Source organism: Pholcus phalangioides, unplaced genomic scaffold, assembly GCF_987345545.1.
Source record: "Pholcus phalangioides strain wild (caught in Gottingen) unplaced genomic scaffold, Ppha-v1.0 ptg000009l_1, whole genome shotgun sequence".
Classification (NCBI taxonomy): Eukaryota; Metazoa; Arthropoda; class Arachnida; order Araneae; family Pholcidae; genus Pholcus; species Pholcus phalangioides.
This window is the reverse complement of record NW_028301602.1, coordinates 58,363,778-58,389,088: the sequence shown is the minus strand read 5'-3', so window position 1 is coordinate 58,389,088 and position 25,311 is coordinate 58,363,778. Positions and strand designations below refer to the sequence as shown.

Below are 25,311 nucleotides of genomic sequence, written 5' to 3'. Positions count from 1 at the left end.
ACACACATTTCGGCATGTACCGACTCATTAAAAATTCTGCAGAGGAATGTGTACCCGCAACTCGCACACAGTAAGTTAAGTTATAGGTTATGGCAAATCTGATAAATCTGCAATTATATCTAATAGCCGGATATTATGTATAGTCATCAATCGTCTCGGCAAGTTTGATATATTTCACTCCATTAATCACTTTTACCAATGATTATGCATAACTAATAAATAAAAGAAATAAGTTTGATGATTATCGAAAAAAAATATTTGATTATATAATCTTCATCTAACCACTTATAAATTTCACTCGTGCTTGATTCGTGTAATACATGTATTTTGCCATGAAAAACTAAATTAAATCATAATAAGTATGAAGAAAACGAAAACAAAAGTTATTATCGATGTCTTAATATAAATGTTGATTTTCTTCATACTTATCAACATGTGCAAACGTAACCAACATTATTTATTCATCAAATTCGTCGTCCTAGACTGAAAACTATGCATAGTGTCCATTAAATCGGAATAATTCAGTTACAACTTATCAATACGAACTAGGGATTCCATATAATTAACAATATCGTGATAAATTCTCGATATACGAACATCATTTATCAAACTTACCAAAAATCGTTGATGATAACATATAATCAACAGATTTATCTTTTTTTTTTCGTATAATTCTTTTTCTTCGTATATTTCTTTTTTCAAATAACATATTCAGTATAAAATAAAATGTGCTAAACACGTTGTTTTACGAAAACGTGTAAGAAACGAATATAAGTTCTAGGGTTGAAGATAAAACTAAAGTAAAATGTGAAATCAATCATCGAAAAGAGATAAACGGAGATAATTTAATTAAAGTAAAATGATGTTAGAGAAAAATAAAAATATAAACATTTATATGATTCCTTCAAAAAAGAATGCCGAATGAGCAAAGTTTTGTCTTTTCTCTATTGTACCGAAAAAAAAAAAAATTTTCTCGAATGTTGTCATTTTTACATTTTTACATGACTAGTTTCCATTCTGACTTATTTCTCCACGTAGAAAGTGGAATCAAAAAATCAAGAATTTCATCAACATCTCGATGAATTTTTGTCTACATGTTCTGGAGTAAATTTCTTCTAATAATAATTAAGAGAAACACGAATTTTACTAATAGATATTTTCAGAATGAAGATGATTTAAAAATTTCCATCGTTATTTTCTTTGAATTTAATTTTAATTAAGAAAAACTATGCACAGCTCATTTTCTTCTTTTTTGCTAATCACGTCTTATTTCAGTTCAATTTCTAAATCAACAATAAAGTTTTCATTACTTTCGGATGCATCCCATATGTTATGATTATAATGTGAATTTTCACTGTTGAGTATAATTAATCATTCTATACATTATAAAAAAAATGATAATTTCGTCATTGTTCAAGATCTTGTCTTTTTTTTTCTCTGATTACACGCCAACGGAAAATAAACAAATAATGTTACATTGATCAATATAATCTTATGATTGTTCTTGAATTTGTTCAAAATGGACTTGAAGGTTCGGCGAATCTGATCAAATCATAACGATATAATCAAATAAATCCAACAGCTTGTGTACAATAAAAATAACCCAAAAATTAAAAAAAAAAAAAACTATCGATTCATCTCTCCAATATCGATTTGATTTTATGTATTAGCCTTTCAATTTTATATATATATATATGCATTTTTTTCATTCTCACTTTATCGTTCACTGATAGCCATCTTGCGCGGGAATCATAAAGAGTGCCATCTCGTATTCTAATACAGCGCTTTGTTGGCAAACATGGAAACATATTGCGATAGCTTCCATTCCCTCCTCACAAGCTCAGGAGGAGGGGGAAAAAAAAGAGGAGGGAGGTAAACCTCCATCACACACCACTATTACCGAACACACTTCCCAAGATCGATTCCACATTCTATTCTAAAAAAAGTATTTTTTTTTCTCTTGAAAAAAGGACCCTCCCTTCTTCTTTTGCAAGCAATAACTTTTCCATAACCCGCTTCTGGTTTTTTATTTTTATTTATTTATCTATCCACCTTTCAAATTCATCTATGGGTTATAGTCCCTCGTCTCAATTTTCAAGACCGCACCAACCGTCCCATATATATATGTATGTATATATATGATTTTTTTTTTATATTATTTGTATCTCTCTCTTTCCAGTAGTTCTATTTCTTTACGATTTCCATTTTTTTTTTTTTTTTGCTCTCCTAACCATCGTACTTGAAAAATACGGGCGCAAGCGCGAATCAATTCAAGCGATGGGTTCGTCTTCCTATTGGTCACAGCTGTGACGTCATTTGTATTCACGATATTCAGTCGGTGAGTGGTTCGAAGATATGCTTTAGGAGAGGGGATATGTAGAAGAAAGAGGCATTCTGGAACCGACCCCCCATCCTTTGAAGAATCTCTAACGTGCACACATCCTCCTATACGATATCGAGCTTTAATGCGAGTCCATCCTAACCCTCGTGAAGGCGACACCTTGCATCCTAGCATACATGGGACCCCTTCCCCGTTATGGGTGAGACCGCTTTGCATGCATGGCGCAAAGAGGTTTCAACATCTCTCTCTCTCTCTCTCTCTCTCTCATCTCTCCCTCGGATTTCGTCTTTCACATACACATACATAAAACCAAATTCTTTCATCACACCTTCCTCCGTATCTGATCGAAAGACAGGGGAGAGAATCTATTATATACATACAAACATATATTCATAAAAAGCCCCCCCCCCACCCACTCCTTTTAGGGCAGTTTCGCAGATATTGGGACAGTATGTTGGTAGAGTTTCTATCCACAGGAACTATTAATAGTCAGTTCCCGTTTGATATCGGTATGAGAAAATACTCATGTAATAGTTATATCGCAACCCAGAGAGTTTCCACGTGGTCTTGAGGTTCACCCATAAGAATGCTTTAAACGATTCTTCCTGTTAGATGACACTATTTACAGTTATTTTTGATTCCTCACCAGTCCACTAGCCATATCATTCGATGTACGAGATGATTCACGAAGTGCCCGAAAGGGATAAAAACTCTATGCAATAGTAGATTCTTAAATTAAAGGAAAATATTTAAAATATTTTCAAAAATAATTCAGCAATAAGGAAGACACAGAGCTGTGGTAATTTCAATCCTTTAAAATAATAATTAGGAAGGTTGAGATTTTTTTGCTTCCAACCAAAAAAGAAATCAATTGGCAAAACTTACGCCTCTGTAGAAATTTATTTAAGCTATGGAATAAGGAATAATGGCCCGTAAAATTTTAGCAAAATTTCGAAATATCCCGAGTATAAATTATTGATGAAATTTTGTTAGAGACTTGGTCATTTTAGCATAAACGTGGCAAAAATAAAGGATTTTCATCAGAATGCTGCTCGATGAATTTCTTTCGATATGGTAAAGATGGGGGAAATTTTGCATATTGACATTTCAAACTTCCATTTTTTATATTTTCTTTAACTCTCAATGGTTCATCCCCATAAATACGTATTGAAAAAAAAAATTTTTTTTTCAGAAAAATGGATGTAAATTTGTGCTACGAGCATATTCCTAATTGAAACAATTCATCAACACACCAATTTAATTGATTGGAGTGGATTTTTAATTAGTTAAAATGGTTAATTAAGGATAAAATATAGAATTTACCTTTGTTTTAATATCATCTGGGAACAGATACAATCTTGCTCAACAAAGTTAAATAGTTTTTACCGTGAATTTTATTTTCAATATCCTCAATTTGATGCAATTTTATCAATCTTTGAACGCGTAAAATTTCAGCAGTTCTCAAAAAAATGACATCAACAAGGAGTCAAATCTTTCTAGAGATAAAAAGTTTGCACTTATACAGCTGTATTGCAGTATAATACAGCATCTGTATTGAAATAATACTAGAAAACGTAGTTTCTAAAATACTAAAAAGATTAAGAAATAGATATAATGGGTTTTTTACCATGTATTTTCTTTCTTTTAAACCGAGCACAACTCCGCCATGGGAGATTTACTTCTGAGTGAGTCGTGCTGGAAGTGTTATTGTATGTATCTAACAGTCTGAGTGCATATATAATGCTGTATGATTTTTCAGTGCTGCTGAAGTGTAACGATTGAATATTTGGCCATTGTAAGCCTGTTGCTCTCCGTGGTGAGATTTTTTAACGGGAAGATCGGCTCCCATTGGCGCCTCAAAATTGGGAAGCACAGAAAACCAACTTCAGCAACGGCGGTATTCGAACCCGGGTCCTCGTGATGCGAGTCCGTCATTATAACCACTCGATCACCATTGACCACTTACCTGCCACGTATATTCAAATATACACGGTGGATCAGCGGTTAACTATCATTGATTCTCTCTTAACTCTGCCCTTTTCTTTTTTACAGTTTTTTCACGTTTGGCTTTAGTTTTAAAATCGACCATGTGGAAGTTTCATTGCTTTCAGACACTCTTCGTGGGACGTCAGTGCATCTTTTCCAACGCGAGGAAAAAGTAATAAGTAATAATATTTATATACACTGAAGAGCCAAAAAAACTGGTACACCTGCCTAATATTGTGTGGGGCCCCCGCGAGCCAGCAGAAGTGCCGCAACACGACGTGGCATGGACTCGACTAATGTCTGAAGTAGTGCTGGAGGTAATTGACACCATGAATCCTGCAGGGCTGTCCATAAATCCGTAGGAGTAAGAGGGGGTGGAGATCTCTTCTGAACAGCACGTTACAAGGCATCCCAGATATGTTCAATAATGTTCATGTCTGGGGATTTAGGTGGCCAGCGGAAGTGTCTAAATTCAGAAGAGTGTTCCCGGAGCCACTTTGTAGCAATTCTGGACGTGTGGAGTGTGCATTGTCCTGCTGAAATTGTCCAAGTCTATCGGAATGCACAATGGACATGAATGGGTGCAAGTGATCAGACAGGATGCTTACGGACCTGTCACCTGCCAGAGTCGTATCTAGACGTATCAGGGGTCCCATATCACGCCAACTGCACACGCCCCATACCATCACAGAGCCTCCACCAGCTTGTCCCCTGTTGACATGTAGGGCCCATGGATTCATGAGGTTGTCTCCATACCCGTACACGTCCATCAGCTCGAAGCAATTGGAACCGAGATTCGTCAGACCAGGCAACGTGTTTCCAGTCCTCAACAGTCCAATGTCGGTGTTGTCGGGCCCAGGCGAGGCGTAAAGCTTTGTGTCGTGCAGTCATCAAGTAGGGCGCGACGTGGTACACGAGTGGGCCTTCGGCTCCGAAAGCCCATACCGATGATGTTTCGTTGAATGGTTCGCACGCTGACACTTGTTGATAGCCCAGCATTGAAATCTGCTGCAATGTGGTCGCACGTCTGTCACGTTTAATGATTCTCGTTGGTCCCGTTCTTGCATGATCTTTTCCCGGCCGCAGCGATGTCGTAGATTTAATTTTTTACCGGATTCCCGATATTCACGGTACACTCGTGAAATGGTCGTACGTGAAAATCCAAATTTCATCGGTACCTCGGAGATGCTACGTCCCATCTCTCGTGCGCCGACTATAACATCACGTTCAAACTCACTTAAATATCGATAACCTGCCATTGTAGCAGCAGTAACCGATCTAACAACTATGCCAGACACTTGTTGTGTTACATAGGCGTTGCAGCTCCGTACTCTGATTGGTTCCATATCTCTTTGTTTGCATACGCATGCCTGTACCAGCAATTACCAATACAAAGGTTTTAATGATATTATACAGTGTGTGTGTGTGTGTGTGTGTGTGTGTGTGTGTGTATATTAGTAGGTTCTATGCGACGTTTCAAATTTATGTCTTGCACTTCCAATGCCTTGAATTAAAATAAATAAATAATTAAATCATGTGTTTTCTCATTTACTATTATTTGCTGACAATAAGTCATCTAAAATTAAATCAAATAGAGAGGTTCTTTTTAGTCAGTCGATTCAATTTTGATGATCGGGTTTAATTGATGTATTCATCAATGTCTGAAGCCTCAAAAGCAGTCTTTAATAATACTTAAGGAGCGCAACAGGTTGAAGATGCCTATCACGATTTGAGGGTGGGTTATAAGTTACATCTTAATTTCGATTTATGACCAGCTATAAATGCGCCAATTGAAAAAAAATTACTACCCATGATAATTAAATACTACCCAGTTAAATATTTTCTTCAGAATACTAAAAATTTCCCATTTTCAATTGCAAGAAAATTTTAAACACGTTTCATTATTTCTTTATCGTGAATTTACTTTTTTCATGATGAATTTAGTTTTGAACTAATTATTGAGGGAAAAAATTATTTATAGGAAATAATCATTCCGCACTCTATTTGTTTAGGTCCCTCCTCTCTTCCAATATCAAATACATAATTATCGATTTTCTGTTAATTTATTATAGATAAAAATTAAAGATTATAAGTTTGATTCTGGACCCCAGGGATATCTGTCAGTCAAAAGTTTACTTCTGCACGAAATTAGCATTCGTTAGAATGAGATGCACTGAAATCTGAAACGCTCGACTGGTTGATAATTCCGATTAGCTGGATATTTTTCAATCGATATCGCGTTTAAAGGGAGTTAGTTACTTCCGTAACTCACAATTAAGCTCACTCTTCATGAATACCTGTTACATTAACCTGAAAATTTAGCTGAAGATTTTTCTTCTGATATAATAAACTAATGATACATATACAGTATTTATTTTTATTTGCAATGGTTCTAAATGGAGTGGAAGAAACGGGAACCATAAACTCAACGTAAAATCGGGATCCAGTACGTCGAAAATATATATATATAAAAAAGGAATGGAATTTCCAGATGGTGCAAGGAACTGTCCTGCTGTCTTATCACGGACACGTCTTCTGTATATAGAAGAAACAAGAGATGGCATCATATTTCATGAACGATTCTTCTTCTCTCGCACACAATCTTCTTCCTTGTGCCATGTTTTTACCCGCCGATAGATTCATTTTTATCCTGTTGTTCGTCGTTGTTTTGGACCTCATCTCTTCTCATTAAGCTTCATTGGACGCTCAGAAGCAGAAGGGAACGAGCCTTATATGCTCGGAGCTTTTCAAGAGCCTTTGCTTTGCTTTCTTTCTTTTTTTCTCACGTATCTCGACTTCCACCCACCCCCAACCAAAAAGCATTTTTCCGCCTGGATTGGTCCGGTAACGTAGCGTTCCTTTTCCTGGACCTTCTGGTGCGTTACATTGGATGGGACGCCACGTGGTCCACATCGATTGCAACGTATGTGTGTGCTTTATTTATTTGGTGGTTGTATTGTACCCTTTTTTTTCCCCCTTCTTTCTTTTATATTTCTTTCTGGTTCTACTATTTCGTCTTTATTTTCAATCTTCGTTTGTGTACTCCCCCCACCTTCCTATTGATATTTTGTTATGTATGTCTATGCTTTGGCCCATTGCCTGTTGGATCTGCAATGGCTGATCGAGAAAAGGGGGAAAAACACAAGGAATGTGATTCCATACAGTACTTCATTCGTTTTTGTTTTTTTTTGGGGGGGGGGGTTATGTTATTATTATTATTTCATCGTACTAAGTGATCACAGATGGACATGCGAGCCGTGAAACATTGGGCCTCATATGTCAGGAATGAGCATTCACCGAAACGGTATGACTGTAATACATACATGCACGTATAAACAAACACGCAGAGACATATCTGGGTCTATGGGAGATACGTAAAATACAGTAAAACAATATGTATTAAAAAATTTCTTCCGGATCACGATTTTTTTTTTGTTGATAAGACTAAATATCCACAGAAGCTGTGGACATTTTTTAGTCGGTGTACGAATTAAGTGAATGGAAGTACGCCTTTTATTATCTAACTCAGCGCGCCAAAAATGGCCCATTCAAACAATTGGAATCAAACCTCTTATCGGCATTGACGATATATCTCGCCTTCTGGAAAGCCTCTTATTTTAGCAATAACGAGCCCGGGTATTTTATAAACCTGATTTCGCAATAGAACACATTTTCCTATATCCCCTTAGGGCGGTGTTTCTGAAAGTGTGCGTCGCTGCTCCTAGGGGCGTCGTGGCGAGCTGGAGATATTGATTTGCGTGCTTATTGATGCTTTGAAGTTGTTCCTTTGCAAGGAAAAATATCTACCAAATTATTCTGGGGAGTAGCAGACGAACCATGGATTGTGCAAGGGAGTGACAAGAGCTGACAAGTTTCAGAGCCACTGCCTTAGGGGTATGAACATAGTGGCGAATGAACGCCAGTACTTTGCCACTGGACTTATCCCTTGCCGAGATCTCTTCCAGCCCAGCTTCGTGGCAGAGTCCGGTGAACATAGTGGCGGTTGGTTTTTGATTTTGTTGGCGGAATCGGAAACCAGCCACCACTATGTTCGTACCCTTACTTAGCACTTGCTGAAAATCGGAACAAAGTCTACTTTCCATAAAAATAAAAAAAAGTATTACATTTCACCGGGGGTTTAGTGATTTTTCTGCTATGGTAAAAGGGCAAATATCCGGAATGGGATTCAAACTCCCAATTGACGATTTGTTGGGGGAGGGGGGGTGGGCAAGAGACTAAATTCCAACGATTCAATCAAGTTTTCTCTACTATCATCATATTATACCTCTTTCAACAATCATTCTATCATTATCAACCATTTTTAAGTAAGAGTTATGCATGTTTCGTGTTTGAGAAGCGCTGCCGTTTTTTTTTCTACGTTAGAAGAGGATTTGGCAGATGTCTGAACTAATTCAATTAAATCCACTACAACTACTTCACCGTACATGCACCTCGTAAACATTCCTTTGGGAACTTCTAACGAATTGATACGTGCCGGAACGTGTGTTGTGAGTGTATGTGGGACCCTAACGTATTCATGTTATCAGAATAATACATATTACGCGTTTTACTGATGCTGCTATCAACTTCTATGCATTGAAGTGAAACTACCCTAAAAAAAATCCATTGCAGCATGTGGGTCTCTCCACTAAATTTTTTATATTTTTCTTCTATCAGCTGACTTCGTCATTTACTTATTTACAGCTCACACGCACACACATACACAGTTCGGCGCATTAAATTAATAATGTTTGTGCTGTTTTCTAACAATGTATCCAGCCGATTTCAGTGGTGCGTGCATCTGTTATGAACCTAACGGGAAGCTTCCCTTTGTGCAATACTTGCTATAATGCGAGCACTGCTATTTCCCATCATTTTTTCTAACTGTTGAGTGAAGTGTGAGTAATTGTACCATTATAAGCCTGTTACTCTCTGTCGTGAGACTTAGCGTATTCGTGCCTTGAAGTTAGGAACCACAGAAAACTAACCTCAGACGACCATCACTGTCGCATCGGTGGGGTTCAAAGGTTCAGACCCGTGTCCTCGCGATGCGAGTCCGTCACTGTGACCACTCGACCACCACAGCGACTGGTTTCTCATCCAATTTCTGTCTCTTAACATGATGAGAATACATTATTCATGCATCTTTGCACTGTCTGTAGCCTTCGCACTGTTTTGCCTGCAACTATTCATGTTTCAGTTCCATAGGTTAGTGCTGACAGAATACGCTGGTCAGATATATTTTTTCCGACAGATTTGCATGATGTTTTTTAGCGTAAGTTTTTTTTTCTTCTTTTTACCGTATTTTTTGCCAAAATTGCTAAATCTAATCATCACTTCAATTTATTTTATTCGTGATGTTGTCGTGCATAGTTATTTCTTGTACTAGCTAAATATTGCTTTCTGCTTCTTCCATCCCACTCTGTTTAACAAAATTTCTTTTTTCTAAGTAAGCGTGTTGGACGTTTGTTTTTCGAAGATTAATTTCCAAAATTTCCAAACCTACTCGAATACTAACCTCTGCCAGTTCTTGAATCATTTCTTCCAATATATCTGGCTGCAAGTTCAGATATAGGGCTGTGCAATCCATGCGGCCGCACGGGGCACCAAATCCGGAGTAAGGAAAAAATAATAATTGACAGAGAAATTTTGAAAAAGAGTATTGTCTGTAAAATTCAAACTAGAAATTTATTGAATGGAACAATGTACTAACATTTTATGCATTGCAATAGCTGAGAACACAAGCAGACAACCGAATATGTCAGTAGGCTAAAGTGTATATATATACTATACAGTATACTATAGTACTGGGGTTTCTTTCAGCTTCACAATTACTCGGATGAAATACATTCTCAAGAGATCTATTAAACGTACTGTACATTAAAAAAGTTATTCGTAAAACACATCAGACAGTTCCATTAAAGTTCCTCATAATAGCTGAATAATGATAATAAACGCAGGATTTTAACTCAAAGCAAAAATAAATTGTATCTTGTTTTAGAACAATGTAGAAAAAGAAAACGGCAGACTGAACATTTCTCAACCAGTTGTGGGAGAAAGAAATAACGAATTGTCCCATTTCATGCATCCCGTTCAATTAAACTGGAGGTATGGTCATCGTATTTGCTTTTGGATGTTGTTGTCAATCGGTTATTGTCATGAGAAACCCCCGAGTCCCGATGTGATCACATTAAGTTGTGTGCAATGTATAAACTTCTGCGCACAGACCTGCACTGATAGGTTTTCCTCTTCTATAGGAGCTTGAAGAAAAAACGCCGGATTATCGAGTCTGAAAAAAAAACAATGACTGCGATGCGATGGGTTGCCATGGCTAACGTAGACATAATCATTACTAGAATCCTCAAGTTCAGGCAAAATGCCATAAATGTCTTTTTTTTTTGCCTATTTTCAAACATTTTTGTAAAAATGCCTTTTTGAATTTTTCCTGCCACAAATGCCTATTTTAATATAGTTTTAAGTTTATTAGTGAATTTCAGAGGCCATAATATGTAAAACTTGAATATTTTGAGTATTGAGAACAAAAAACAATTTGCTCTTTTTAAAATTTTCCAACTCTCAATATTAAGTATCATCAGGAAGCCCCTCCCACGTCTAGCCCCATTTAAACTCGATAGTATTACATTATTTAAATTAAAGTTAGTATTAAAGTTAAATTTTTTTACAATAATACAACAAAAGGTAGCTAAGTTTCAACTACAGAAATGACAATGATTGTTCCAAATAATACAACAAATAAACGAGAATTATTCGCAACCCGGAAAGGAGCCCCACAGATAATTTTCTCTACTGGCTCCGCGTCTGGTAATGGTGGCCCTGAAATTTACTTAACCCTGAGAGTCCACTAACATTATTTTTATTTTGGGCTTGGATAACTTGGATAATGATGCAGTTATTGTAAATTATAATTAAAACGGACGAATTAAGTGCAACCAAATTTTCAGTTAGTTTTATTTATTAATATCTTCTTTTTTAGTTATTTTTTCTTCCTTCTATAAATTATAAATGCCTTTTTTTAGTGCCTTAACTTCTGGGGTCAAATTATTACGAAAACAATTCACCAAATGGCGATGATCCCGAATCACGTTCGGACTTTGGCCAGGGATCTCCAACCACTTCGCTAACTGGCTGATTTCGGGATTTGACAGAAACGTATATAAATAGTTTTAAGGCAAGGAAGTGAAAAATAGAAAGTTGTCATTTATATATTGAAAGAAAGAGAAACCTGAATATATAAACAACCTTTCAAAAATCCACCAAGATGAATTGCGGTACGTACTCACCCAAGATCCTCAAGGAGAAACTCCAATCAAACATATACGTGTATAAAATCTTACAAAAAATAATTTCTCGAATTTTTTTTCTCAAGTCAATTCTGGATATAGGAAAAGAAAACCAATTTTTCATTTTTATATAAAAAGAATTTTTTTTAAAGATTTATCAATAAGAAATGTGCGAGAAAAAATCGATGATATCGGACTTTATATAAATCCCTTAAAAATAAAATAAATAAAAATTGTAAGGAAAAGAGACAGGAAAATATTTGAGGAATCTTAACCCTTCTCCACCGCCAGCCACCGCTGCTTCTTCTTCTCCACCATCTTTGCTTCCTCTTCGGATATATATATATGAGTGATATTATTATTATTTTTTATATATTTTATTTTATTATTGCGTCTCTCTTCTAGGAATTTGTTTACGGTCGACCTGAGAGACGCTTCTTTATTGCTCGTAATAAAACGGTATTAGGATCCACGATTCGAGGCGAACGAAGTTCCCAAGTCGAGCGGATGTATAATATTACATTATTGCGAAAGGAAAGGCGCTAGCGAATCACAATTCGCTATGGATTCGTGGGTTATGATTTGATCGAGAATCCAGCGAGAAAAAATATAAATAAATAAACGTAAAAAAAATAAATAAATATATGGTTCTTTCGATGAAGGGGGACCTCCCACACATTTAGATGGAATTTTTTTAGCGAAACCTTCTGTGAGTGTGTGACGAGACGATAAGATTTGGCCATTCTTATTTAAAACTAGCAAATAATCTAACTTGGAATAACTTAGACACTTTCTGGATTTCTCTATAGTTTTAATTATATAATAATTGTTCGTGTATTATAGATCACGGGTCACAAACTGACTTTTATGGGGTTGGATCGACCTCACGACAAATATTGCGATTTATCTTATAATTTTCAATCCGGTTATATATATTTTTTGAATTTTAAATATAAAAAGGATTTTATATATATATATAACGATGCTTATATATATACAATTTAATTTTTTGATAGAGACATTTTTTTCAGTCTTCTTTTTGATTAACATCCATTCATTCGAACCAATAACAACTCCGGTCTATCGCTATGGGAAATTTGCTAACAAATTAATTGTGTCGGAAGTGTGCATGCATGCATACATAACAGTACGTAGGCGTGATGCTCGCTGTGGTAAGATTTTATAACAGGCAGATCGGCTCATCTCTTCGAAGTTGGGAATCACAGAAAACACAAACTTCAGCTGACCAACTGTGCAGCCGGTTGGGATCAAACCCGGGTGCTCATGATGCGAATCCGTCACTATGGCCACACAACCGCACACTGACCATTTTGATTCACAGAATGACTCGTGCGCACTTTAAATAATATTAAAATATGGTCCAAGTTGATCGGAGTTTATGCCAAAGGTAGTTATTATATATAAGTTATTCCATATCCGTGATTTGAGATACTGAAACCAAAATTTGATTGCCTGAATCATATAGATAATAATTTTGATTATTAAAAATTAGCTATAAGTTATATAATTAGCTTAAATGTATTTGATTTTATCTCATATTTTCTAGACAATGGCAGCAAATAGAATGCCCAATTGCTTGTGCATTCAAATGTTTCCCGCGTTAAATTATATCAACTACATTTATTTGAATCATAACCCTTTCTGCAAGTTTTTTGGCTTTCTAAAGCCATAAACTTGAACAAAAACTAAGTCATTCTACGCGAGGAATGATCAGGAGCGGTTCTTGGGCCGTGTGACCCACGCGATTTTCCAAATCCGAGTTGAAAGGGTGAAAAAAAAAAAAAGCTTTGTCGACCAAAAAAATGCAGGCAGGGGTAGTAGGTGTCCCGCACTAATACAAATTTTTTTCTCGAGCCGCCCCTGGAATGATACCAATTAGCATTATATACTGCAGTCTAATTCTTTACGACAGATTGCAGTGGTTGTGTTGTTACATCGCGATTTGTTGTGTGAGCTCAACTTCATACTCTTTGTTTATATGCAAGAGCTATTCTCATTTCTGACAACCTGTGAAACTTTCGAAAATTATAGCAGATATTTATTGTATATATTTGGGAGTCGTATACAAATATTGATTTTATTTTTTATATGATCATAGAAATGTGTGTGTGACACACATAAATAACGCTTTTGAATTGGAAATAACATAATTTGAATTTTTGCTCCTAAATCAACCAATGATGTCAATCGGAATCATTTCAGAATTTTAATACTGAAATATATTTTTCGGAAAAATGTTTGATATTCATGTTTTATTGGACCTAAAGACCAAATGAATTGATAGAAACAAATTGTTTCATTTGTTCAAGAGAAATTCAGGAAAGAAAGGGTTCAGTATTTAAAGTATGTCTTCCAATAATCAACGCCATCTAAAAAAAATTATTTGGAATTAATACTAAATTTTTTTCCTCGATCCAGAAGTATTAAAGTTTTTGACACTCTCATGGCTCAGGAATTCCTACTGAATTAGTGGTCCTTAATTTTTCATGCTTCAAATTATCCTGAAAATGTCCATGGGACTTTTTTCAAATCCTCCTGTAATTTTGTATTATAACTACCCATCTTGAATTTTTTATTACTTTATTCGTTTTTTCCACCATTACTGATTATTTCTCGAACGCCCCTGAGTGACGCATCGCGGTACCACATTATGGGAGCTACTGTAGAAAATGAATGAATGTATTGGGTGTAACATAGCAGTGATGTTTTTTTTTTTTAAATACAGTGAAAAACCTCGGTCAATGGATTTTTTTTCTAACGGAGATTTTTTTCGTGATTTTTCTGCCTCGGCTAACGAACATTTTCTATGATGTGAATGCACGCGCTAACATAAAATAGCCGAGTCGTGAATTGAATTTTTGCGTCAATTCATCATCGAAATTACTTCCACTCTAGCCCAATTAACTCATGTCCAACTCGAAATCTTTTTTTCAGATGTACCTGCACTTCCCTTACTGAAATTCTTTGAACTATTACGTGTAAAATGGATTCAGCTAATAGAAAACGCATTGGAGAAAGAAGGGGGGAGGGCTATGTTTTCAAAGCACGCGTTCTTTCAGTGCAAGATTCTTGGCATGAAGCTGAACAGTCTGAACTTTCTAGGAATTGATATTTTTCAACTGCATGTATCAGACACAGAAACGAGCTGACCAAATCACAAATGGATGGGAACACCTACGAACTCGACTGGGTTGTGTCAAAACGAGCTTTAGTGTACTAAAGCTGGTTTTGGTACTGGAAAATAAAAATATCTTCACACAGCATCTCTCATCTTCCTGTAGATTCTCATCTACCCAATTTTGAAGCTGTTCATTTCAGCCTTCAATCTGTTTTTGTTTTCTTATAGCATTGCTTGGTGTTTTAAAAAACTTGTCTCTAAATTTTGAGAAGCTGGAACAAATCAAACGATTTTCCATGAAAACCTATGGGAAATCACGTTTTGGCTTACGAACGTGATTTCGGAATGAATCATCTTCGTTAGCCGAGGTACCACTGTATTAATAGTACATGAAATCACTATTCTAGAAAATTGCATTTCCACGAATAAATAGGATGAACTTCTGTTTGAAACGGGAGTAAAAAGCGCGTATTGTCCCGAAGCCTCACTGGATTTAAATCTGGAAATAACAGTGGAGTATTCTAGAAATCCATCCCCCTAAATAATAATATATGCTTATCTTCCTATTAATTTCATTTTGGGGCTTTTTTAAACAAATAATAAAAAAACCCTCGACCAAAAAGATTATTGATTCAGACTCGCTCTCACGGTTGGTTCAAATCTTGCTGTTGTTGATGTTGTTGTATTTATTAATGCTGCTTCTTCATCCGGCCAATAGGCAGATGTTTAGGTTCATGGAGATGGAGGAGAGGGAGGAAAATAAGCCGACCGAAGGTTATTATATTTGCAAGCTGCCCCCCCCCCCTCACTTTCAGTGCAGTTTCTGCGATAATTATGTCTGTCGACATTAATATTGCCCGACTCTAGTGTATTAATGGTAGCAATAAACTAGAAAGAGAGACTTGGAGAGAGAGAGAGAGAGAGAGAGAGAGGCATAGGAGCTGGGTGGAAACTCTCCGCCGCAGCCCGATCCGGAGAAAACACTTTATTAGTTCCTCCCGGAAAACCGTATCGAGCTTCAACTCCAATTTAGGAACTTGTGGAGGTTGGAAAACGTGGTCTATGTGTGTGAGTGTGTGTGTCTCCTTGATTTAGGAGACTTGAACCTGGTAGGGCTTGAAAAGTTTTCGAACCGACTCTTGGTAAGAGTATATGCATGCGCGCGTGTGTTAAGTGAAATTTTAAAAGGCAAAAGTTTTGACGCGGCAATTCTTCAAAACGAGCCTCTCACCTACTTACTACGTTATACGCGTTTAAAGTTCGTTATAGACGGAAAAGGGAAATTAAGTATAAGGACAAGTTTTAAGCGGCTTTTAGGCTTCGGACTTGTTCTAGACTTTTCCATTTCAGTTCTTCGAGAAATTGGCGAGAAGGAACATTAACAAATGGAGTTTTAGTCAATCTAATGTCGGTCGGTTCATGTGAAGTATTTTGGCAATTTCGGGCGTCAAAGTAATTAACTTTGCAATTTATATATTGTATTTCTGATGAAGCAGAGATGCATCTCGTTAAATTTGGAGCTGTATGATGTATTTGATGCTTCCTATATGCATGAATCGCCTTGACAACATAGCGAGTTGAGATTTTTGGCATTTACTGTATATAGTTACGATTATCTGAAGTTGATATTAACGGTTTCAGAAGAAACTGAAATTTAGTTATTGTAAAATTTAGATTGAATCTGGTGAATATTTTCGCAAAACCTTTTATTTTATTAATAAATCTTTAATTTTACGGTCATTGAGATTCAAGATAAAATAATACTACAATATTAAACGTTGTTATATCTTAGAGAAAAACTAGACCAAACATTAAAATTTTATGCCGCAATAAAATCGTATTTTCTGTCACAACGTCGTAAAGTTGCGTAAAAAATTAGATGCATCTAAAACTAATGCCGTTTTTTATTATTAATGGCTGAGAACTAACTAACGGATTAGTAAGTATTATTTTAATGGCACGACAGTTATTTATGTAGCCATGCCATTAGCAATATTGGTCAGAAGCAAGTTTATTGGCTTCACACAGGTTTGGATATGCCAGAGAATATATGTCGTGCTGAACGGAGACGTTCTGACAGTAGAACCTCGATTATCCGAACACATCGGGACCGAAGGGTGTTCGGAAAATCGATTTCTAAACTAATTTGATAACGCAAATGAATAAATTGAAATTTAGCAGCAAATGATAATCTCCCCCGCCTCGACAAAAACCGTAATAAGAGCTGTTTCGTTGTCAAGAAGACTCACTCCTCCCTCTCATTAAGGCATACCGACGAATATTCTCATAGAGCAATAGACGAATTAAGAGGAATTCGTCTGACAAAAAAAAAATAAAGATGGAAGATCTGCTCCAATTCACGCGTTTATTTGCTTGTCAATCGTTTATAAAAGATAAACTGTACCCGGATCCACCCCTAATTACATCTGCAGCTTACAGGTACGGTATGTACAATTGTTTGGAAGTGGATTATTGTACAATGGAACAAAGCTATCGAGTTGGGAGATAAGAAGATTCAAGTTCCAAGAAAATACCAACTGTTCAGCATCATTAGCTACAGAAAACTGAAGATGAGTTAGCTTGAAAAGGTGTTCGGTTGATCGAATTGTTCGGAAAATTGATGTTCGGATAAACGAGGTTCTACTGTACTTTTTTTTGAACCATTCAACTTTTCACTGTCCTCTTCAAAATTATGGTTACGTCGCTAAACTAGAAAACAAAAACTAATGGCTTCACAAGCACGACTGAATCAGCAGCATGTTAACTTTTGTAATGCCCTAATGCCCAAGCCATTTAAAAGGATGCAAATTGCTCACCCATCCACCTTATTCACTGTGCCTTAACTGCGAAACATGGAGAAAATGTGGCATTAAATATTGGTAGAGGTGTTTTTTATGTGAGTACGTTTCTTAAATCATTTGACGATACTGGGTGCATTCGCAAAAGTTGCGTAACAAAATAACCTGAGCGTTCATATCTCAGGAAATATTCAGAATATATCAGTGTTTTTGATGTATGCGGGTAGATCACGTAAACACAAATCCAGTGACACCACTCCGGTTTTAATACCTCTGAGCACCAGGCTCGCGGCCCGCTTTCGTAACGAAATGATTTTACGTTATATTTCGAGAAGTTCGCAACGCAAATAAACGACAATAGACGTCTGTTAGATACATTCCAAAGACAAATTCGATGATACCCATTTTATTAAGTCTCTACTCGCCACGGAATTCAGCGCGCAAAAGACATATTCACGTGAAAACTTGCTGCCGTCCATGACACAGCCTACCCGAAATATTTTAAGAAAATTCCACAGGTTATAATATTCCACATGGTTGTCAAAAACTAATAGGCAACCGGCAGAAGGTTATCGGATTAAATAGCAATCATTATGATTACCGAATATCGTACTACTATGTCCCCATCCTTTCTTTTTCATGAGGGAAAAAAAAATCAAAAACATAATTGATGGGATGATCTAATGTGCCCTTACTGCGTCCCGATTTTCAAGTGATAAACACCATGAAATACATTGCTGTGGGAAAATATTGTGGTAAAGTATGACTAAAATCTTTGGTAAGATCTCTTATGGTAACATGGCCATTTTTTCTGTTTTTTTTTATATTTCAAACGGAATTCGAAATTTGATGTTCTTATGCTGTGTAGTTGTTACGGTAAATATGATGATAACTGACAAAGACGGACGGTTATTATGCATAATAACCAATTTATACAACATTTACCGTAACATAGCTATATGTTTGGACACATGGCCTGATGTTTTTTGCTTGGGCGATGCGTAATTTCACGCCAGTTCGCCACCTTGTGTCGAAAGTGTCATTCGGAAAATCTTCCTTTTCTTCTTTTACGATCATTTGTATTTCTTCTCAGGTTCCATTATCCCACAACTTTAGTTCGCCAATCATGACATATGCAGTTTTTAGCGATTCTTCAAAATAGCATTCATTGTGATTTTACTATATATGAGATTCATGTAGGGTTTCATTAGAATATTTGACAGGTTGGTTTTATGGCCAGGTATGCTATATTCACTGCGCATCTGCGAGTATCAAATTTTTTTTGTCAGAAATTTCAGGTCTCTAGACCCCCTCCCCCCCCCCCCACCAATTTCTATTCGTCAAGCAGGAATAAAAGTGATTTACATGCCCGAAAAACGTATCTCTTAGTTTCCTTAAAAAATTTTAAATTTTTGATTCATTATTTTAATTTAGTTGAAGCTTATGCAATTTATTTTCTGAACAAAGTAAATAATATTTTTGTATTTAACTTTTAATTAAAAGTTTACTTAGGTTAATAACTTTTTCAAATCAATAAGTTCTCGTGTAAATACCTTTTTATTTATTGAGATATGTACATTTGAGAACTTCATTAGTCATATTACCTTCATCTTTTTGGGAATATGGCCAAGTAAAAAAAGACAAAAAAAAACCAATTTTTTTCTTATTATCCTCTGTTGAGATTCATCACACACACACACACCGTATGGATCATTATTTTCTTTTTTTTACCAATTCTTCAATGTATTTTGTAAAATTATCTGTTTTTCAGAATTTATTTCATAGGCCTCAGCAAAAATCACTGAAGCTTAGCACGGCCATATATTATATTACCCTCACTTACCTTAGGTTTAATTTACCTGATAACTTATTTCTCAGAAGACCTTTTTTATTAAATTGTGTTGAGCCCGAATAAAAGTTCTTTTCGACGTCATTCAGATTTGAAAACACCTGTAATCGTTTTTGAGAGAAATTTAAAAATTTGATGAATTTCTTTATTACCTGTGAATCTTTTAATCCCAGTTTCTCAGCGAGTTTTTTCCTGTCTGGTTTGCTGATATATTTCTGTATTTGGAACCTCTTCTCGAGTCCCTGGCGTTGAGCGTCTGAGAATACGGCTCGCCTCATCATGCCTCGTCTCGGTTTTCCTCTGGCAGCCGCTGCCCAAGGGAACGTCGCTGGCAGAGGAAACGTCATGCCCGTCGTCGGAGTTATTGACGTTAAGCCAGCAATTCCGTTCATTCCAGCCGGGTTGAAGCCTAACGTCACACCTGCCGGCAGGCTCGTGTTAGCACCTGAAAAATGTTAAAATAAAATGCTCATTTATATAACAATCAGTTTTTTTGCCCTCGAAAATAATAATCAAGAAGAAATTTGAATTTTAAAACATCTAGAACTTTGAAATAAAATTTCGGTCTATTTGTGTTCGAAAAGTTGAGAATTCAAGAAAGCATTTAATCCAAGAATGCTCAATTTTATGAAAAGTATGGATCACATATATTATAGCTGTTGATGCAATATAAATACTTTAAACAAAAAAAACAAAACAGTCATATCCTTTGGTCCCTACTTCCATTAGACTTCGGCGTTGTATTCACTAAAAGCCTACTGATCTCTGTATTGCTTGATCCCTTTTTTAGTATTTGTGTTGCCGAAGCGAGAACTTTCATCAGAGAGACCATCCACAATAGAAAGTACAATTTGAACACAAGCTAGTATATAGCCTACAGCCAAATCTGTCTAAGAATAGACAGACTTATATTCAGTAATTACAGTTACAGTAAAAAACAGTTGTTAAGCTCTGAAACTAGTCCATCAGTTACAATCATCAGTTGGGATATTCCTTTTTAATCTTATATATAAATGTGAAAGTATGTATGTATGTATGTATGTATGTATGTATGCTCTTCATACAAATCTACAGTTTTAGACCGATCGTCGCCAGATTTTGCATATATACCAAAGAGGTCCGGGATTGAACCGTAGGCTACTTTAAAAGTTCGTCAGAGCTGGGCAAATGCCCGAAATGGGCGAAAAACTGTCGGGCAACAATGTTTTTGGGGTCTCAACAATCACTTTTGGAACGTTTACTTTGGTTACCGTGGTTTCCAACAATGTGTTTTCAGACGTGAATATATGCCTTTACAATGGTTTGGCACACCTTTAATTCTGTTATTATAACAGTTTACTCCTTTATAACGGTTTGTCACTTTTCAATCCTTCCAGTAATTGAAGAAAACCCGGGAAGAGCGCCGGGTATTTCTGCTAGCCTATATACAGGGTATCCTGTAAGTGCTAATGCGGCCTTTATCTCATCAACCGCCCATAGTATAGGTATAGTTTCAATTTAGAAAATGCTTAAAACGTGTTTGAATAATATTCGCTGGACATGGGACGTCACTAATAGCAGAGAACAACAACTACGGTGACAAAACTGAGAATAAAAATGTTCAACTCCAGCTGCCAGTCGTTAAATAATTATTAAGGTATACATATATAATTTTTTTACGGGGCGGGCAACGTCGCTAGGTATCAGCTAGTTAATTAATAATCATATTAGGTTTGGGGCCGCTGGCTACTTTACCGCCACCATTGGCTCATGAGTCAGTGGTTGATGTATGATAATATTTGTATAACCTATTCATAATATAAAATATAATCGCAATTCGCTGATACATTTGATTCATTGAGGAACAACAGTTCAGACTCATCACTGTTAGCCTTTTAATATGGTCAATGTCTTCAGTTTTTTTTCCCATGAAGGTGTGAGATCCCAAACGTAATTCACAAAACAAAAATTTCATTCATTTAAGAACTTATGTCATAAATGTAAAAATTTTTAAATCTCCTAATTTTAAGGAAGAATAAAATTGATTTTAAGGTTGTGTTTTGAAAATTTTAATTTCTGTGTTGTGAGCATGCGCAAGTCCAGCAAGCATACTGGAAAATTTTATTTTTATGAGGTTTTTCGTTTGATAACTCTGAATTAAAGGATCGGAAGGGGAAATTAGAGGGAAAATACACATTATAAAAATCAATTCAAATTTTGTAAACGGTTAATCATGCGCGAGAGATCCAAGCTTTAACCTTATTCCTCCTAAGAAGATCTATTTTAATCTCAAAAATTTTAACTGTGATTCTTGTCTTCAAATCGGTGGCATCATTCTCAGGATAAGGGTCTACGCCGTAGTTTCCCAAACTTTTCGTTCCATCGCCCCCTTCCTCAAAAAAAAGAAAAATTCTTTCTTATCGCCCCCCCCCCCCAAATCAAGTGCACCCATAGGATCCTATACTAAATTCATCGCTGCAACCCCCCCCCCCAGACTATTCCATCGCCCTCCAGGAAGGCGATATTGTCCACTTTTGGAAACACTACGCATTTGAATCTTAAATTTTCTTTTACGAATGAAGTTTCTTTCTTTTAATTAAGTGCAAACGAAACTTCATGTGTTGTTATTACAAGCAACATAACTTTGCTATTTTTGTTTTGTTTTTTTTCGGTTTCATTGAATGGGCTGATTGTTCATACACCCTGCACAATTTTAGAATTACCAGTGATAATCATCCAAAGTGAACTTATAAAGCGCCAATGAATGAAGTTTGTGAGCGGGAAGATTTTCAGTAAGAGCTATTCGATTCGGAAGTAGTTGATTTCTTGTTTTTTTGCATAGTCAAGAAGAAGTTTTATAGAAATCATTTGCGCTTATTCTTATAATTTTATCATCCATCGAAATTCCCCCATTTAATGTTTCACCGCTGACCGTGCAGTGAAGCGGCAATTTAAAGACACTACCTACAACCAGTTATTGATTTTGATCACTTGTTCCTTGTTTTCTTTTATATTTTTCTCACTGGTTTTGGTGGGAAAAGAAAATATATACAGTTATGACCACTTTTCCCGCCTCTTTTATCCTTTTATACATATCTATCTATCTATGTATCTCCTTTTCTCAGATATTACTAACGTTAACGCTTGCATAACGTCTTCGTTTTTTTTCCTTATCTTTTCTATATTTTTTTCTTCTTTAAGGGTTACTTCTTTTTTTTTTTCATCTCGATTTTTTTCGTTTGCTTCTTCTTCTTCTGTCTTCTTTTTATTCTTTCGTGCCATCTGTTCCGGAATGTGTCCCGGGAACGACACATTAGCCGAGCCATTAACCACAACCGCGGTGGTGTAATGCGGTCAGAAGAGAGAAATGCTGCAATGGAAGTGGTGTGTGTGTGTGTATGCGGCGAAGGATTCATGGTGAGAGAGGTGTGTGTAGAAAAAGGAAGAGAGGAGAAAAAAAAATTCCAGGAGGAAGATTTCTGCTTTGATTTCTAGGATTCAACCTCCTTTTGGTTTTTTTTCTTTTCTTTTGGGAACCACACACACTCACCCACATACGAGACCCATTTTCATATATTTCCCGCCATTACCACTACCTATGAATTCAAAGAAAAAACAGGGGACCTCCTCGATATTGCGGCTCATAAAACCTAAATACGATCGCATCGAACAGCGAAAATTTCTCGGAATGTAGCGTAATATATCTGTAATAAAAAAGTATGATAATAACAATTATTATTATACTGTTCATATAAATATTTTTCAAGATATTCATTAGGTTATAGATGCTCAACCTATAGTCAGAAGGCGAAACGTGGCCCTCGGAGTCATCTGATGTGGCTCCCGACGTCGTACCCAAATTTGTAAAAATTTACCAGATGGCGCAGTGCCAGAAAACCTTAAGGTCCTTATTGCAGTTTATCCTTGTTGCAGTTTTACATCACTTAAGTGGCCTGCGGTACATTCTTAGGTCACCTGAGTGACTAGCGGAATATTTACAAATCCCTTGAGTAAACGGGGACACAGTTCCAGATCAGTTAAGCGACCCATGATACATTTAAAGATCACTTAAGCGACCCACGATACATGTACAGATTACTTAAGTGACCCGCGATATAATTTCAGGTTACTGGAGTGACCCACGGCACAGTTCCAGATCAATCAAGTGATCTGTGGTTCCGTTCCACATTTTTTAAGTGACTTGCGGAACATTCTCAAATCAGTTGAGTGATCACAACAGATTTACAGATACCTTGAGTGGCCCACGGCTCAGTTCCAGAGTCTTAAGCGGTCTGCGATATATTCTAAGATACCTTGAGTGACCCACGGCATATATCACTTCAGTAACTTTCGGCGCTGTTCTAAATCACTCAATTAAGTGACCCGTGAATGTTTTCAAATCAATGAAGTGGCCTCCCCTAAATTTTGAGCACACTAGCATTAGGTGATCCTGAATTACGCATTTATCAAAATAATTTATCACTTACACTTTAAAATCTCCGTACGAATCTCTCCTTATAGTCAATTTAGAAAAAAATTACGTTCGTTGATATAAATTTTTTTAGCTCCATGCAGAATGCATGATACCCTTAACAAAACGTTTCTCGGCAATTCTGTCCTTGCAGAATTTGTGAAATAATTTCCATACGCTTGTGATTCCTAGGAGTTCTGAGGAACCCTTGAATTTACACATCCTGGAAGTAGGTTCCTAGCCTGGGATTATTGGTGGCTCTGGACCAACAGACCACGTTTTTCCAACAAGGCCCACCTCTACTGCGTAGTCATATAGTGTAAAAGGAAAAGTTAATGATTTGCGTAAATGCAAAAAGGGCGCAAGTCCATTTTTTTTGCAAAATTAACTTTTTGACGTTTCCCATTTCGGTACCTCCTTTTACGTATTATATGCCAAAAAGGTTATCATTCTGTGGTGCCTGGTAGACTATATCCATAGCTGAGGTTTCAAAATTTATGCACAAAAATATACAGTCTTCAACAGTTTTTTTTTACCAGTCCCTGTGACTAATGGCCTATTACAAGATATCCAAGATACTAGTTATTATGCAGGGATACGTGCAGAAGAAAAATTCCCATTTGCCTCCACTGGGACTCGAACCACATCCCTCTCGCAGTCTGGTCGAATGCGCTATCACGACGTCACTGAAGCAAATGGGAAAACTTTCTTGGAGCGTGTATGCTACGCACGCAACTCTGTATAACAACCAGTCTTCTGCATATCCTGTATTAGGAAGTGGATAGGACATCTTTCTCTACATAATGTCCTATTTGCATGAATCGCTTCATGCAAATAGGACATTTTTGCGCTCCACGGACTCAGTACCAATGAGATGAAGTCTATGAATCCCCTGGATTAGAGAACCTCTGTAATAATATCCTCTTTCTATACAGAATTATTATATAGCTGCTATTCATCAACTTCTAGCGATATCACTAGGAACCCTAGGTTTCCGCGGAACCCCAATTGAGAATCGTTGCCTAAATACAACCCCCTTATGCACGTAATAAAACATTCAGAAAAAAGAATTCTGCAGATATTTTTTCCCCTCCCGAAGTCATTTTCAAGTGCCATTAAGCACGTACTTGGTTTCGTATTGGGTTCAACGGCAATTTTTCACAGGCAGAAATAAAATTAAAAAAAAAAAAATTACAAAAATTTCTTGTATTCCACGAAATCAGCAAAAATATCCAGTTATTTATTTTTTTTATCTTTTTCCCCCCGAATTTTTTTTTTTTATGCGTCACTGATGAAGGAACCGAAAAATGAGAAATTTTCATGAGTTTTAAAAAGCAGCAATGGCAACATGCATAAACTCTCCCTTTCCTCGTCCTCCATTTAATGTATAATTCCCCCTCACTTTTACTCTATTTACTTTTTTTTCCAATTTTCCTAATTTCTTTTC

At 36.3% G+C, this 25,311-nt stretch overlaps 1 protein-coding gene across 1 annotated transcript in view; it reads right to left on the bottom strand.

The window, feature by feature from the left end:
• The window catches only part of LOC149083385 (homeobox protein DBX1-like), a 92,404-nt gene that overhangs the window by 1,570 nt on the left and 65,523 nt on the right, over positions 1–25,311 (bottom strand). Inside the window, exon 3 of the mRNA XM_089236931.1 lies at positions 19,567–19,859. Within this exon, the coding sequence (XP_089093057.1) occupies positions 19,567–19,859 (293 nt within the window). The remainder of the gene's footprint in view (positions 1–19,566; positions 19,860–25,311) is intronic.